Source organism: Salmo salar, chromosome 12 (genome assembly GCF_965601325.2).
Source record: "Salmo salar chromosome 12, fSalSal1, whole genome shotgun sequence".
In the NCBI taxonomy this organism is placed as follows: domain Eukaryota; kingdom Metazoa; phylum Chordata; class Actinopteri; order Salmoniformes; family Salmonidae; genus Salmo; species Salmo salar.
Window position 1 is genome coordinate 18,804,655 of NC_138302.1, and position 16,223 is coordinate 18,820,877.

General features: G+C 45.7%; 1 protein-coding gene across 1 annotated transcript in view; it reads left to right on the forward strand.

The window, feature by feature from the left end:
* The window catches only part of LOC106594685 (slit homolog 1 protein), a 253,524-nt gene that overhangs the window by 154,693 nt on the left and 82,608 nt on the right, over positions 1 to 16,223 (forward strand). The window contains exons 2-4 of the mRNA XM_082958681.1: positions 7,526 to 7,597; positions 13,540 to 13,611; positions 13,881 to 13,952. Coding sequence (XP_082814807.1) covers positions 7,526 to 7,597; positions 13,540 to 13,611; positions 13,881 to 13,952 — 216 coding nt within the window. The remainder of the gene's footprint in view (positions 1 to 7,525; positions 7,598 to 13,539; positions 13,612 to 13,880; positions 13,953 to 16,223) is intronic.

Consider the following 16,223-nt stretch of genomic DNA (forward strand, 5'->3'; position numbering starts at 1 on the left):
ATGTTTAGGCCGAGGTACAGTAGAAATAGTTTTTTTGTGTGCTCTTTGTCTTACTGAGATTTGCTTTCTGGGCCAAGGTCTGACAGAATATGTACAGAAAATCTAGGTGCTGCTGTAGGCCCTCCTTGGTTGGGAACAGAAGCACCAGATCATCAGCAAACGGTAGACATTTGACTTCAGAATCTAGTTTGGTGAGGCCGGGTGCTGCAGACTGTTCTAGTGTCTTCGCCAATTTGTTGATATATACAGTTGAAGTCGGAAGTTTACATACACTTAGGTTAGAGTCATTAAAACTCGTTTTTCAACCACTCCACAAATTTCTTGTAAACAAACTATAGTTTTGGCAAGTCGGTTAGGACATCTACTTTGCGCATGACACAAGTCATTTTTCCAATAATTCTTTACAGACAGATTATTTCACTTATAAATCACTGTATCACAATTCCAGTGGGTCAGAAGTTTACATACACTAAGTTGACAGTGGCTTTAAACAGCTTGGAAAATTCCAGAAAATTATGTAATGGCTTTAGAAGCTTCTGATAGGCAAACGGACATTATTTGAGTCAATTGGAGGTGTACCTGTGGATATATACTGCTCAAAAAATAAAGGGAACACTAAAATAACACATCCTAGATCTGAATGAATGAAATAATCTTATTAAATACTTTTTTCTTTACATAGTTGAATGTACTGACAACAAAATCATACAAAAATAATCAATGGAAATCCAATTTATCAACCCATGGAGGTCTGGATTTGGAGTCACACTCAAAATTAAAGTGGAAAACCACACTACAGGCTGATCCAACTTTGATGTAATGTCCTTAAAACAAGTCAAAATGAGGCTCAGTAGTGTGTGTGGCCTCCACGTACCTGTATGACCTCCCTACAACGCCTGGGCATGCTCCTGATGAGGTGGCGGATGGTCTCCTGAGGGATCTCCTCTCAGACCTGGACTAAAGCATCCACCAACTCCTGGACAGTCTGTGGTGCAACGTGGCGTTGGTGGATGGAGCGAGACATGATGTCCCAGATGTGCTCAATTGGATTCAGGTCTGGGGAACGGGCGGGCCAGTCCATAGCATCAATGCCTTCCTCTTGCAGGAACTGCTGACACACTCCAGCCACATGAGGTCTAGCATTGTCTTGCATTAGGAAGAACCCAGGGCCAACCGCACCAGCATATGGTCTCACAAGGGGTCTGAGGATCTCATCTCGGTACCTAATGGCAGTCAGGCTACCTCTGGCGAGCACATGGAGGGCTGTGCGGCCCCCCAAAGAAATGCCACCCCACACCATGACTGACCCACCGCCAAACCGGTCATGCTGGAGGATGTTACAGGCAGCAGAATGTTCTCCACGGCTTCTCCAGACTCTGTCACGTCTGTCACGTGCTCAGTGTGAACCTGCTTTCATCTGTGAAGAGCACAGGGCGCCAGTGGCGAATTTGCCAATCTTGGTGTTCTCTGGCAAATGCCAAACGTCCTGCACGGTGTTGGGCTGTAAGCACAACACCCACCTGTGGACGTCGGGCCCTCATACCACCCTCATGGAGTCTGTTTCTGACCGTTTGAGCAGACACATGCACATTTGTGGCCTGCTGGAGGTCATTTTGCAGGGCTCAGGCAGTGCTCCTCCTGCTCCTCCTTGCACAAAGGCGGAGGTAGCGGTCCTGCTGCTGGGTTGTTGCCCTCCTATGGCCTCCGCCACATCTCCTGATGTACTGGCCTGTCTCCTGGTAGCGCCTCCATGCTCTGGACACTACGCTGACAGACACAGCAAACCTTCTTGCCATAGCTCGCATTGATGTGCCATCCTGGATGAGCTGCACTACCTGAGCCACTTGTGTGGGTTGTAGACTCCGTCTCATGCTACCACTAGAGTGAAAGCACCGCCAGCATTCAAAAGTGACCAAAACATCAGCCAGGAAGCATAGGAACTGAGAAGTGGTCTGTGGTCCCCACCTGCAGAAACACTCCTTTATTGGGGGGGTCTTGCTAATTGCCTATAATTTCCACCTGTTTTCTATTCCATTTGCACAACAGCATGTGACATTTATTGTCAATCAGTGTTGCTTCCTAAGTGGACAGTTTGATTTCACAGAAGTGTGATTTACTTGGAGTTACATTGTGTTGTTTAAGTGTTCCCTTTATTTTTTAAGCAGTGTATTTCGAGGCTTACCTTCAAACTCAGTGCCTCTTTGCTTGACATCATAGGAAAATCAAAAGAAATCAGACAAGACCTCAGAAAAAAAGGACCTTGTGAAGATGCTGGAGGAAACAGGTACAAAAGTATCCATATCCACAGTTAAACAAGTCCTATATCGACATAACCTGAAAGGCCGTTCAGCAAGGAAGAAGCCACTGCTACAAAACCGCCATAAAAAAGCCAGACTACGGGTTCCAACTGCACATGGGGACAAAGATCATACTTTTTGGAGAAATGTCCTCTTGTCTGATGAAACAAAAATAGAACTGTTTGGCCATAATGACCATCATTATGTTTGGAGGAAAAAGGGGGATGCTTGCAAGCCGAAGAACACCATCCCAACCGTGAAGCACGGGGGTGGCAGCATCATGTTGTGGGGGTGCTTTGCTGCAGGAGGGATTGGTGCACTTCACAAAATAGATGGCATCATGAGGTAGGAAAATTATGTGGATATATTGAAGCAATATCTCAAGACATCAGTCAGGAAGTTAAAGCTTAGTCGTAAATGGGTCTTCCAAATGGACAATGACCCCAAGCACACTTCCAAAGTTGTGGCAAAATGGCTTAAGGACAACAAAGTCAAGGTATTGGAGTGGCCATCACAAAGCCCTGACCTCAATCCTATAGAAAATTTGTGGGCAGAACTGAAAAAGCGTGTGCGAGGCCTACAAACCTGACTCACTTACACCAGCTCTGTCTGGAGGTATGGGCCAAAATTCACCCAACTTATTGTGGGAAGCTTGAGGAAGGCTACCCGAAACGTTTGACCCAAGTTAAACAATTTAAAGGCAATGCTACCAAATACTAATTGAGTGTATGTAATCTTCTGACCTACTGGGAATGTGATGAAAGAAATAAAAGCTGAAAGAAATCATTCTCTCTACTATTATTCTGTCATTTCACATTCTTAAAATAAAGTGGTGATCCTAACTTTTTTACTCTGATTAAATGTCAGGAATTGTGAAAAACTGAGTTTAAATGTATTTGGCTAAGGTGTATGTAAACTTCTGACTTCAAATGTATGTGGGGCTCAAGCTGCAACCCTGTCTCACCCCACGGCCCTGTGGAAAGAAATGTGTTTGTTTTTTTGTCAATTTGAACGTCACACTTGTTGTTTCTGTACATTGATTTTATAATGCCATATGTCTCTCTCTCTCCATCTCTCTCGCTCTGTTTCACTGTCTCTCTCTCTCTCTCTCTCTCTCTCTCTCTCTCTCTCTCTTTCTCTCTGTGGCCTTTCCTTTCATAGCCCAGCTAATAAGGGGGAACTTGAGTGGAACTTGTGCTGCTTGACTGCCCACTGAAGCTGCTATTGAGGAGCAATTTGATGTGTGTGTGTGTGTGTGTGAGGGAGAGAGAGTGTGCAGGTGGCTGGAAGGATGAATGTGTCAGTGTGTACTGTGTGTGTTGCGCTGTGTAAGTGTGTAAGACGCGTTCTACTGTAACAAGCCTTTGTCTGGTGGAGTCTCTCTCTACTTCAGGTTTCCCTGACCCCTGACCTCTCCATGCTCCACAAAACCCAATTATCCACACCTCATCAGCACACAAGGTGTGTGTGTGTGTTCATCTCCCCCTCCTATCCGTCATCTCTCTCTCTCTCTCTCTCGACGTCATTAGGACCTACTCTCTCTCCCTCTCTCTCTTTTTTTCAGGACACTGTTAGCTAAGACTCTTTCTCCAAGCTTATACTCCAGTCACGTAAACCTGCAAAACCACATCAGTGATTTCAGTTGTTGTAAATACAACCTCCTTGTTTGTAACAGTGACACAATTACAAGTGTCTCTCTAGGGATGATGTAGGAGTTGCTCTCTGAAACATGAGGAAGAGTACATTGTGTGTGTGTACATATACAGTATATAGGTCAAACACAACCTTCTCCTGGTGCCCAGGTCCACTCATTGTCAAAGCAATTTCACACACATCATGACAGGGATTATAGACCCCCTGTAATTCCACAGCTCTCTCACGTTCTCTCTTTCTCTCTCTCTCTCTCTAACCGTTCATAATTTTTCTCACTGATCCATGGGTGAAGTCTGGGTCAAGATCACACACTGAAACCACTGTCCCACCACACACACACCACACACACACACACACACACACACACACACACACACACACACACACACACACACACACACACACACACACACACCACACACACACACACACACACACACACACACACACACACTCCCATGTTCTACTGTTCTTTGGGACAGAGAATGTCATCCTCTACCACACTCTTTACTGTAGTACAGCAACCTGATACCCACACACACACACACACACACACACACACACACACACACACACACACACACACACACACACACACACACACACACACACACACACTGTCTTACAGGCTCTCACCACAGAGCCCTGTGGGAAAGGTGACATCATCCTCTCCTATCTGGCTGTCAATTAAACCAAAGACAATGAGGTCATGTTGTAAAGCAGCGGTTCCCAAACTAGGGGTCGCAACTGATATGAAAATGGGGTTGCGGAAGAATTTCCAAACCCCCCCAAAAAATTGAAAAACAGATTTCCAGAAATCCCAGAATAGAATAACCTTGTCTATACAACAAGCTCTCACAGGCCTGCCTGCAACCTGATCTCATAGTTTCACTTCAGACTTTGCCGTAAACGGATGAACGTCGATTTTTCACCCATTAATTTCGAGTGGAGATGGTTGCCTCGCTTCGAGTTCTTTGGAAACTATGCAGTATTTCGAGTTTTTTTATGTAATATTTCTTACATTGTTACCCCAGGAAAGCTTACTTATATGTACATATTCTAATTCACCCCTTTAGATTTGTGTGTATTAGGTAGTTGTTGTGGAATTGTTAGATTACTTGTTAGATATTACTGCACTGTCGGAACTAGAAGCATTTCGCTACACTCGCATTAACATCTGCTAACCATGTGTGTGTGACCAGTAAAATCTGATTTGATTTGGTTACAGGGTTAAAACGGAAACAACTCAAATGGTTAAGTATCGATGTCCTTAGGACCTTTTCAAACATCCGAAATCGAAGTGGATGTTGAGCGACCTGGATGATCAATAACCAAGGATGTTTGATAGCAAGCTACGGTTCTCTTAGACTGAACGCTGCAGCTCACCATGAAGTAGAACAATGGTGAGAATAGAATTGTCTGGTTTAACCAGGATTCTCTGTGTTTTCTCACATTGGATTCCGCATCCTCTCAGAAACTTTAGGTTGAGATCACGCTGTCAGGTTATTCGTGATGACATAGCCACAGATGCTTACAAATTACACTTCTCATCCTACTAAGGCTTTTTCTTTGGTTATTATCGTTCTAGCTTTGTGTTGGATGCTCTGTTATCAGACTGAGAACAGAAGATGTGTCCCAAATGGCTCCCTATTCCCTATATAGTGCACTACTTTTGACCAGAGCTCTAGTCAAAAGTGGTGCCATTTGGGAAGCAAGCAGATTGTCCTCTGGAGAGGAGCTGTTAATTCCTGTTTTGTGACAGTCAACCAGCTGTGGTTTAATAAAACCACCCTGTGATTGGTTGACTGCCTGCTGCATCCAATCAGCACCTCTGTGGGCTGCTGCTCTGAGGACACTGTGTGGGTGTTTGAAAGAGACATTGTAGTCCCAGGCAAGACAACACCAACAACTTTGCAGCTCCACTGTCACACAGCACATGTGTCTGTGTGTGAATGAGAGAGGGAGGGAAGGAGAGAGATTGAGACAGCTAGAAGGACAGAGAAAGACTGACATGTGTTCTGAACTGTAGATGAAACCAGTCTACTCTACCTGTAGCTAAGGCCAGTCCTAGATAAAGGAGATACCCAGTAGAGTATAGTAGTATTGTGTTTACACTGCATTCGGAAAGTATTCAGACCCCTTGACTTTTTCCACATTTTGTTACGTTCCAGCCTTGTAAAAATTGATTAAATAGTTTTTTCCCCTCATAATGAGAAAGCAAAAACAGGTTTTTAGAAATGTTTGCAAAAAAACAGATATCACATTTCCATAAGTATTCAGACCCTTTATTCAGTACTTGTTGAAGCACCTTTGGCAGCAATTATAGCCTCAGGACTTCTTGGGTATGACTCTACAAGCTTGGCACACCTTCCCTGTGGCTCAGTTGGTAGAGCATGGTGTGTGCAACGCCTGGGTTGTGGGTTCGATTCCCACGGGGGGCCAGTACAAAAAAAATAAAAAATAAATAAATAAATTTAAAAAATGCATAAAATCAAATGTATGTATTCACTACTGTAAGTCGCTCTGGATAAGAGCGTCTGCTAAATGACTAAAATGTCAATGTAAATGTATTTGGGGAGTGCCACCACCATGCTTCACCATAGGGATGGTGCCAGGTTTCCTTCAGACGTGACGCTTGGCATTCAGGTCAAAGAGTTAAATCTTGGTTTCATCAGACCAGAGAATCTTGTTTCTCATGGTCTGAGTTTCCTGAGTGTCCTTTTTTACTGAGGAGTGGCTTCTGTCTGGCCACTCTACCATAAAGGCCTGATTGGTGGAGTGATGCAGAGATGGTTGTCCTTCTGGAAGGTTCTCCCATCTCCACAGAGGAACTCTGGAGCTCTGTCAGAGTGACCATTTGGTTCTTGGTCACCTCCCTGACCAAGGCCCTTCTCCCCCGATTGCTCAGTTTGGCTGGGCGGCCAGCTCTAGGAAGAGTGTTGGTGGTTCCAAACTTCTTCCGTTTAAGAATGATGGAGGCCACTGTGTTCTTTGGGGACCTTCAATGCTGCAGAAATGTTTTGGTACCCTTCCCCAGATTTGTGCCACGACACATTCCGGTTTCGGAGCTCTACGGAAAATGTATTTTTGGCCTCATTGCTTGGTTTTTGCTCTGACATGCACTGTCAACTGTGGGACCTCATATAGACAGGTGTGTGCTTTTCCAAATCATGTCCAATCAACAGAATAAAGTTGTAGAAACATCTCAAGGATGATCAATGGAAACAGCACCTGAGCTCAATTTGGAATCTCATAGCAAAGGGTCTGAATACTTATGTAAATAAGGTATTTCTGTTTTAAAAAATGTATACATTTGCAAACATTTCTAAAAACAGTTTTTGTTTCATCATTATAGGGTATTGTGTGTAGATTGGTGTGGGGGGAATGATTTAATCCATTTTAGAATAAGGCTGTAATGTAACAAAATGTGGAAGAAGTCAAGGGGTCTGAATACTTTCCCGAATGCACATATAGTGTGAATGTGTTTATACAGTGTGAATGTTTTTATACAGTGTGAATGTGTTTATGACCAACATGTTTGCTAATATTCTGTGTGTTTTCTTCCTCTCATCCAGTGATCTAAATGGGAACAACCTGACAACCATCAGCAAGACAGACTTCTCTGGCCTCAAACACCTCAGAGTTCTGTAAGTCCCATCCTTCACTACACTACTATTCACCTCCGTGAGGGCTTACTACACTTGCTATTACTATTACCAGGAGTTGGAACTGGTTCAAGGAGCAGAACTGGAAAATAATGACATTTTTCAAGGAATGGAAACAGAACCAGGAGCAAAAGTGATCTGTAGTGGTCCGGAACAGAACCATTATTTTAAAAGCCTGAGAACCGGTTAATGACTTTCTTTCAGCTTGGCACACCTGTATTTGGGGTGTTTCTCCCATTCCTCTCTGCAGATCCTCTCAAGCTCTGTCAGGTTGGATGGGGAGCGTCGTTGCACAGCTATTTTCAGGTCTCTCCAGAGATGTTAGATCGGGTTCAAGTCCGGGCTCTGGCTGGGCCACTCAAGGACATTCAGAGACTTGTCCTAAAGCCACTCCTGCGTTGTCTTGGCTGTGTGCTTAGGGTCATTGTCCTGTTGGAAGGTGAACCTTCGCCCCAGTCCGAGGTCCTGAGCGCTCTGGAGCAGGATTTCATCAAGGATCTCTCTGTACTTAGCTCCGTACTCGATCCTGACTAGTCTCCCAGTCCCTGCCGCTGAAAAACATCCCGACAGTATGATGCTGCCAACACCATGCTTCACCGTAGGGATGGTGGCAGGTTTCCTCCAGACTTAACGCTTTGCATTCAGGCCAAAGAGTTCAATCTTGGTTTCATCAGACCAGAGAATCTTGTTTCTCATGGTCTGAGAGTCCTTTAGGTGCCTTTTGGGAAACTCCAAGCAGGCTGTCATGTGCCTTTTACTGAGTGGCTTCCGTCTGACCACTCTACCATAAAGGCCTGATTGGTGGAGGGCTGCAGAGATGGTTGTCCTTAAGGCTGTAATGTAACAAAATGTGTAAAATGTGAAGGGTTCTGAATACTTTCCGGTGATGTAATGACAGGTCTACTACTAATGTCCTAAACACATTATAATACACATCATAGTGATGACTGCACTGTTGGGAAAGTGCATGCAGGAAGGGCATTTCACTGTACTTGTGCACGTGGCATTAAAAACTTGAACATATCATGATGCCCAGTGCTTCAAGCCAACCCCCCACTCTCTCACTCCCCACCTGCAACATTTCTGTCAGATCTCGTGGCCTACACTTGTGTGTCCATCAAGCATATAAAGTTTTAACAACTAGCTTTCCCTGTCCATAGAAAGTTGCTCTATCCACAGTGTAGTGATTACCATGGTGTAGGGATTTTACCATGGTGTAGTGATTACCACGGTGTAGGGATTTTACCATGGTGTAGTGATTACCACGGTGTAGTGATTTTACCATGGTGTAGGGATTTTACCACGGTGTAGTGATTTTACCATGGTGTAGGGATTTTACCATGGTGTAGTGATTACCACGGTGTAGGGATTTTACCATGGTGTAGTGATTACCACGGTGTAGTGATTTTACCATGGTGTAGGGATTTTACCACGGTGTAGTGATTACCACGGTGTAGTGATTTTACCATGGTGTAGGGATTTTACCACGGTGTAGTGATTACCACGGTGTAGTGATTACCACGGTGTAGTGATTACCACGGTGTAGTGATTTTACCATGGTGTAGTGATTACCACGGTGTAGTGATTTTACCATGGTGTAGGGATTTTACCACGGTGTAGTGATTTTACCATGGTGTAGGGATTTTACCATGGTGTAGTGATTACCACGGTGTAGTGATTACCACGGTGTAGTGATTTTACCATGGTGTAGGGATTTTACCATGGTGTAGGGATTTTTACCACGGTGTAGTGATTTTACCACGGTGTAGTGATTTTACCACGGTGTAGTGATTACCACGGTGTAGTGATTTTACCACGGTGTAGTGATTACCACGGTGTAGTGATTTTTACCACGGTGTAGTGATTTTACCACGGTGTAGTGATTTTACCACGGTGTAGTGATTACCACGGTGTAGTGATTTTACCACGGTGTAGTGATTACCACGGTGTAGTGATTTTACCACGGTGTAGTGATTACCACGGTGTAGTGATTACCACGGTGTAGTGATTTTACCACGGTGTAGTGATTTTACCACGGTGTAGTGATTACACCACAGTGTAGTGATTACCACGGTGTAGTGATTACCACGGTGTAGTGATTTTACCACGGTGTAGTGATTTTACCACGGTGTAGTGATTACCACGGTGTAGTGATTTTACCACAGTGTAGTGATACGGTGTAGTGATACGGTGTAGTGATTACCACGGTGTAGTGATTACCACGGTGTAGTGATTTTACCACGGTGTAGTCATTTAATCAACTAAATGTAAAAACGAGGTTGATTTCACATGTTGAAAAGGGAAAAGAAAGGACTGGTACTTTTTTTGTGGTTTGAACCGGTTCAGAACTTTATTATGGATTTGTATTTGTATTTTGCAGGTCTGAACAGTGGAACGGAACTTAAATCTGGAATCCGTAGTGGGGAAACTGCCACGTCCATTTGCGCTATTGCATTTCACATTTTAGTCATTTAGCAGACTCTCTTATCCAGAGAGAATTACCGGAGCAATTAGGGTTACGCGCCTTGTACAAGGACACATAGACCGATTTTTCAATTAGTCGGCTCGGGGATTTGAACCTGTGACCTTTTTGGTTACTGGCCCAATGCTCTTAACCGCTAGGCTACCTGCAACAACAGCAGACATTACTTCAAACAATTGGGGACCAGAATAGAAAACAAACAAATATTTTACCAAATGGGACATTTTGTCAGGCCCCACGAGGTCAAATGCTATTTTTAGGGGGTTAGGGTTAGAATTAGGTTAAGGTTAGGGAAAATAGGATTTTGAATGGGACTGAATTGTGTGTCCCCACAAGGTTAGCTGTACACAACTGTATGTGTGTCTGTATGTATGTGTGTCTGTATGTATGTGATAGTGGGTTAAAATCCTCAATGTGAAACTAATAGTTACTAATAACATCTCCTTGGGTTAGTTACCGTCCTGTCCCTGTGTCTGTCCCTGTGTCTGCCCCTGTGTCTGCCCCTGTGTCTGCCCCTGTGTCTGTCCCTGTCCCTGTGTCTGTCCCTGTGTCTGTCCCTGTGTCTGTCCCTGTGTCTGTGTCTGTCTGTCCCTGTGTCTGTCCCTGTGTCTGTCCCTGTGTCTGTCCCTGTGTCTGTCCCTGTGTCTGTGTCTGTCTGTCCCTGTGTCTGTCCCTGTGTCTGTCCCTGTGTCTGTGTCTGTGTCTGTCCCTGAGTCTGTCCCCGAGTCTGTCCCTGAGTCTGTCCCTGTGTCTGTCCCTGTCTCTGTCCCTGTGTCTGTGTCTGTCCCTGTCCCTGTGTCTGTCCCTGTCCCTGTCCCTGTGTCTGTCCCTGTGTCTGCCCCTGTGTCTGTCCCTGTGTCTATCCCTGTGTCTGTGTCTGTGTCTGTGTCTGTCCCTGCCCTGTCCCTGTGTCTGTGTCTGTCCCTGTGTCTGTGTCTGTGTCTGTCCCTGTGTCTATGTCTGTCCCTGTCCCTGTGTCTGTGTCTGCCCCTGTGTCTGTCCCTGTGTCTGTCCCTGTGTCTGTGTCTGTGTCTGTGTCTGTCCCTGAGTCTGTCCCCGAGTCTGTCCCTGAGTCTGTCCCTGTGTCTGTCCCTGTCTCTGTCCCTGTGTCTGTGTCTGTCCCTGTCCCTGTGTCTGTCCCTGTCCCTGTGTCTGTGTCTGTCCCTGTGTCTGCCCCTGTGTCTGCCCCTGTGTCTGTCCCTGTGTCTATCCCTGTGTCTGTGTCTGTGTCTGTGTCTGTCCCTGTCCCTGTGTCTGTGTCTGTCCCTGTGTCTGTGTCTGTCCCTGTCCCTGTGTCTGTGTCTGTGTCTGTGTCTGTGTCTGTCCCTGTGTCTATGTCTGTCCCTGTCCCTGTGTCTGTGTCTGCCCCTGTGTCTGTCCCTGTGTCTGTCCCTGTGTCTGTCCCTGTGTCTGTGTCTGTCCCTGTGTCTGTCCCTGTGTCTGTCCCTGCCCCTGTGTCTGCCCCTGTGTCTGTCCAGACAGTTGTCAGACTGGATGCTGTCAGGGAGATAAAGTATCAAGGGTTGCCCGTGTAGACAGCAGTTAGAAGTTATACGTTAACATGGTGTTTTTTGGGCTGTGTTGAGATCCCTAAAATATGGTCAATCAGTAATTGCTATTTTCTCTTCTACCTCTTTATCCTCTCTCTTCCTCCATCCTTCCTCCCACTCTCTTCCTCCATCCTTCCTCCCTCTCTCTTCCTCCATCCTTCCTCCCTCTCTCTTCCTCCATCCTTCCTCCCTTTCTCTCTCTTCCTCCTCCCTCTCTCTCTCTTCCTCCATCCTTCCTCCCTCTCTCTCTCTTCCTCCTTCCTTCCTCCCTCTCTCTCTCTCCCTCCATCCTTCCTCCCTCTCTCTCCCTCCATCCTTCCTCCCTCTCTCTCCCGCCATCCTTCCTCCCTCTCTTCCGCCATCCTTCATCCCTCTCTCTCTCTTCCTCCATCCTTCTTCCCTCTCTCTTCCTCCATCCTTCCTCCCTCTCTCTTCCTCCTTCCTTCCTCCCTCTCTCTTCCTCCACCCTTCCTCCCACTCTCTTCCTCCATCCTTCCTCCCTCTCTCTTCCTCCTTCCTTCCTCCCTCTCTCTTCTTCCATCCTTCCTGCCTCTCTCTTCCGCCATCCTTCCTCCCTCTCTCTCTTCCTCCATCCTTCCTCCCTCTCTCTTCCTCCATCCTTCCTGCCTCTCTCTTCCGCCATCCTTCCTCCCTCTCTCTCTTCCTCCATCCTTCCTCCCTCTCTCTTCCTCCATCCTTCCTCCCTCTCTCTTCCTCCATCCTTCCTCCCTCTCTCTTCCTCCATCCTTCCTCCCTCTCTCTTCCTCCATCCTTCCTCCCTTTCTCTTCCTCCATCCTTCCTCCCTCTCTCTCTCTTCCTCCATCCATCCTTCCCCCCTTTCTCTCTCTTCCTCCATCCTTCCTCCCTCTCTCTCTCTCTCTTCCTCCATCCTTCCTCCCTCTCTCTTCCTCCATCCTTCCTCCCTCTCTCTCTTCCTCCAACCTTCCTCCCTCTCTCTTCCTCCATCCTTCCCCCCTTTCTCTCTCTTCCTCCATCCTTCCTCCTCTCTCTCTCTCTCTTCCTCCATCCTCCCTCTCTCTCTCTTCCTCCATCCATCCTTCCTCCCTCTCTCTCTCTCTCTTCCTCCAACCTTCCTCCCTCTCTCTTCCTCCATCCTTCCTCCCTTTCTCTCTCTTCCTCCATCCTTCCTCCCTCTCTCTCTCTTCCTCCATCCTTCCTCCCTCTCTCTCTCTTCCTCCATCCTTCCTCCCTCTCTCTCTTCCTCCATCCTTCCTCCCTCTCTCTCCCGCCATCCTTCCTCCCTCTCTCTTCCTCCATCCTTCCTCCCTCTCTCTTCCTCCATCCTTCCTCCCTTTCTCTCTCTTCCTCCATCCTTCCTCCTCTCTCTCTCTTCCTCCATCCTTCCTCCCTCTCTCTTCCTCCATCCTTCCTCCCTCTCTCTCTTCCTCCATCCTTCCTCCCTCTCTCTCCCGCCATCCTTCCTCCCTCTCTCTTCCTCCATCCTTCCTCCCACTCTCTTCCTCCATCCTTCCTCCCTCTCTCTTCCTCCCACTCTATTCCTCCATCCTTCCTCCCTCTCTCTCCTGCCATCCTTCCTCCCTCTCTCTTCCTCCATCCTTCCTCCCTCTCTCTTCCTCCCACTCTCTTCCTCCATCCTTCCTCCCTCTCTCTTCCGCCATCCTTCCTCCCTCTCTCTTCCGCCATCCTTCCTCCCTCTCTCTTCCTCCCACTCTCTTCCTCCATCCTTCCTCCCTCTCTCTTCCTCCATCCTTCCTCCCACTCTTTTCCTCTCTCATCCTTCCTCCCACTCTTTTCCTCCATCCTTCCTCCCTCTCTCGTCCTCCATCCTTCCTCCCTCTCCCTTCCTCCATCCCTCTTCCTCCATACTTCCTCCCTCTCTCTTCCTCCATCCTTCTCTCATTCTCTTCAGTCACCTGATGGAGAACCAGATTAGCAACATTGAGAGAGGAGCATTTGATGATCTGAAGGAACTGGAGAGACTGTGAGCACGCACGCACACACACACACGCACACACACACACGCACACACGCACACACACACACACACACACACACACACACACACACACACACACACACACACACACACACACACACACACACACACACACACACACACACACACACACACACACACACACACACACACACACACACACACACACAGGGGAGACAGTCTTCCTGTTAGATAGAAAGCTATAATGTAATGGTGTGTGTGTGGTTTCTAATGTGTTCTGTCCTTCTGAACAGTCGTCTGAACAGGAACCGTCTCACTCAGCTTCCTGAACTCCTGTTCCAGAAGAATGAGGCTCTGTCTCGACTGTGAGTACCCTATTTACCCACCCTACACACTCTACACTATCACACTACTCTACCACGCTATACACTACATAATCACAATATACACTACCACACTATACACTACTCTACCACACTATACACTACTCTACAACACTATACACTACACTACCACACTATACACTACACTACCACACTATACACTACACTACCACACTATACACTACACTACCTACCACACTATACACTACTCTACCACACTATACACTACTCCACCACACTATACACTACACTATCACACTATACACTACACTACCACACTATACACTACTCTACCACGCTATACACTTACATTATCACACTATACACTACCACACTATACACTACACTATCACACTATACACTACTCTACCACACTATACACTACACTACACTACCACACTATACACTACTCTACCACACTATACACTACTCTACCACACTATAAACTACTCTACCACGCTATACACTACACTACCACACTATACACTACTCTACCACATTATACACTACTCCACCACACTATACACTACACTATCACACTATACACTACACTACCACACTATACACTACACTACCACACTATACACTACACTACCACACTATACACTACACTACCACACTTTACACTACACTATCACACTATACACTACTCTACCACACCATACACTACACTACCACACTATACACTACACTATCACACTATACACTACTCTACCACGCTATACACTACTATACCACACTATACACTACACTACCACACTATACACTACACTACCACACTATACACTACTCTACCACACTATACACTACTCTACCACGCTATACACTACTCCACCACACTATACACTACACTACCACACTATACACTACACTATCACACTATACACTACACTATCACACTATACACTACTCTACCACACTATACACTACACTACCACACTATACACTACTCTACCACACTATACACTACTCTACCACACTATACACTACTCTACCACACTATACACTACTCTACCACACTATACACTAAACTACCACACTATACACTACACAATCACACTATACACTACTCTACCACGCTATACACTACACACTACACAATCACACTATACACTACTCTACCACACTATACACCAAACTACCACACTATACACTACTCTACCACACTATACACTACACTATCACACTATACACTACTCTACCACACTATACACTACTCTACCACACTATACACTACTCTACCACACTATACACTACACTATCACACTATACACTACTCTACCACGCTATACACTACACTACCACACTATACACTACACTACACACTATACACTACACTACCACACTATACACTACTCTACCACACTATACACTACCTACCACCTATACACTACTCTACCACACTATACACTACACTACCACACTATACACTACTCTACCACACTATACACTACACTATCACACTATACACTACTCTACCACGCTATACACTACACACTACACAATCACACTATACACTACACTACCACACTATACACTACACAATCACACTATACACTACTCTACCACACTATACACTACACTACCACACTATACACTACACTACTCACACTATACACTACACTACCACACTATACACTACACTACCACACTATACACTACACTATCACACTATACACTACACTACCACACTATACACTACACTACCACACTATACACTACTCTACCACACTATACACTACACTACCACACTATACACTACACTAACACACTATACACTACACTACCACACTATACACTACACTACCACACTATACACTACTCTACCACACTATACACTACACTATCACACTATACACTACTCTACCACGCTATACACAACACTACCACACTATACACTACACTACCACACTATACACTACACAATCACACTATACACTACTCTACCACACTATACACTACACTACCACACTATACACTACACAATCACACTATACACTACTCTACCACACTATACACTACTCTACCACACTATACACTACTCTACCACACTATACACTACACTACCACACTATACACTACTCTACCACACTATACACTACTCTACCACACTATACACTACACAATCACACTATACACTACTCTATCACGCTATACACTACACTACCACGCTATACACTACACTACCACACTATACACTACACAATCACACTATACACTACACTACCACACTATACACTACACTACCACACT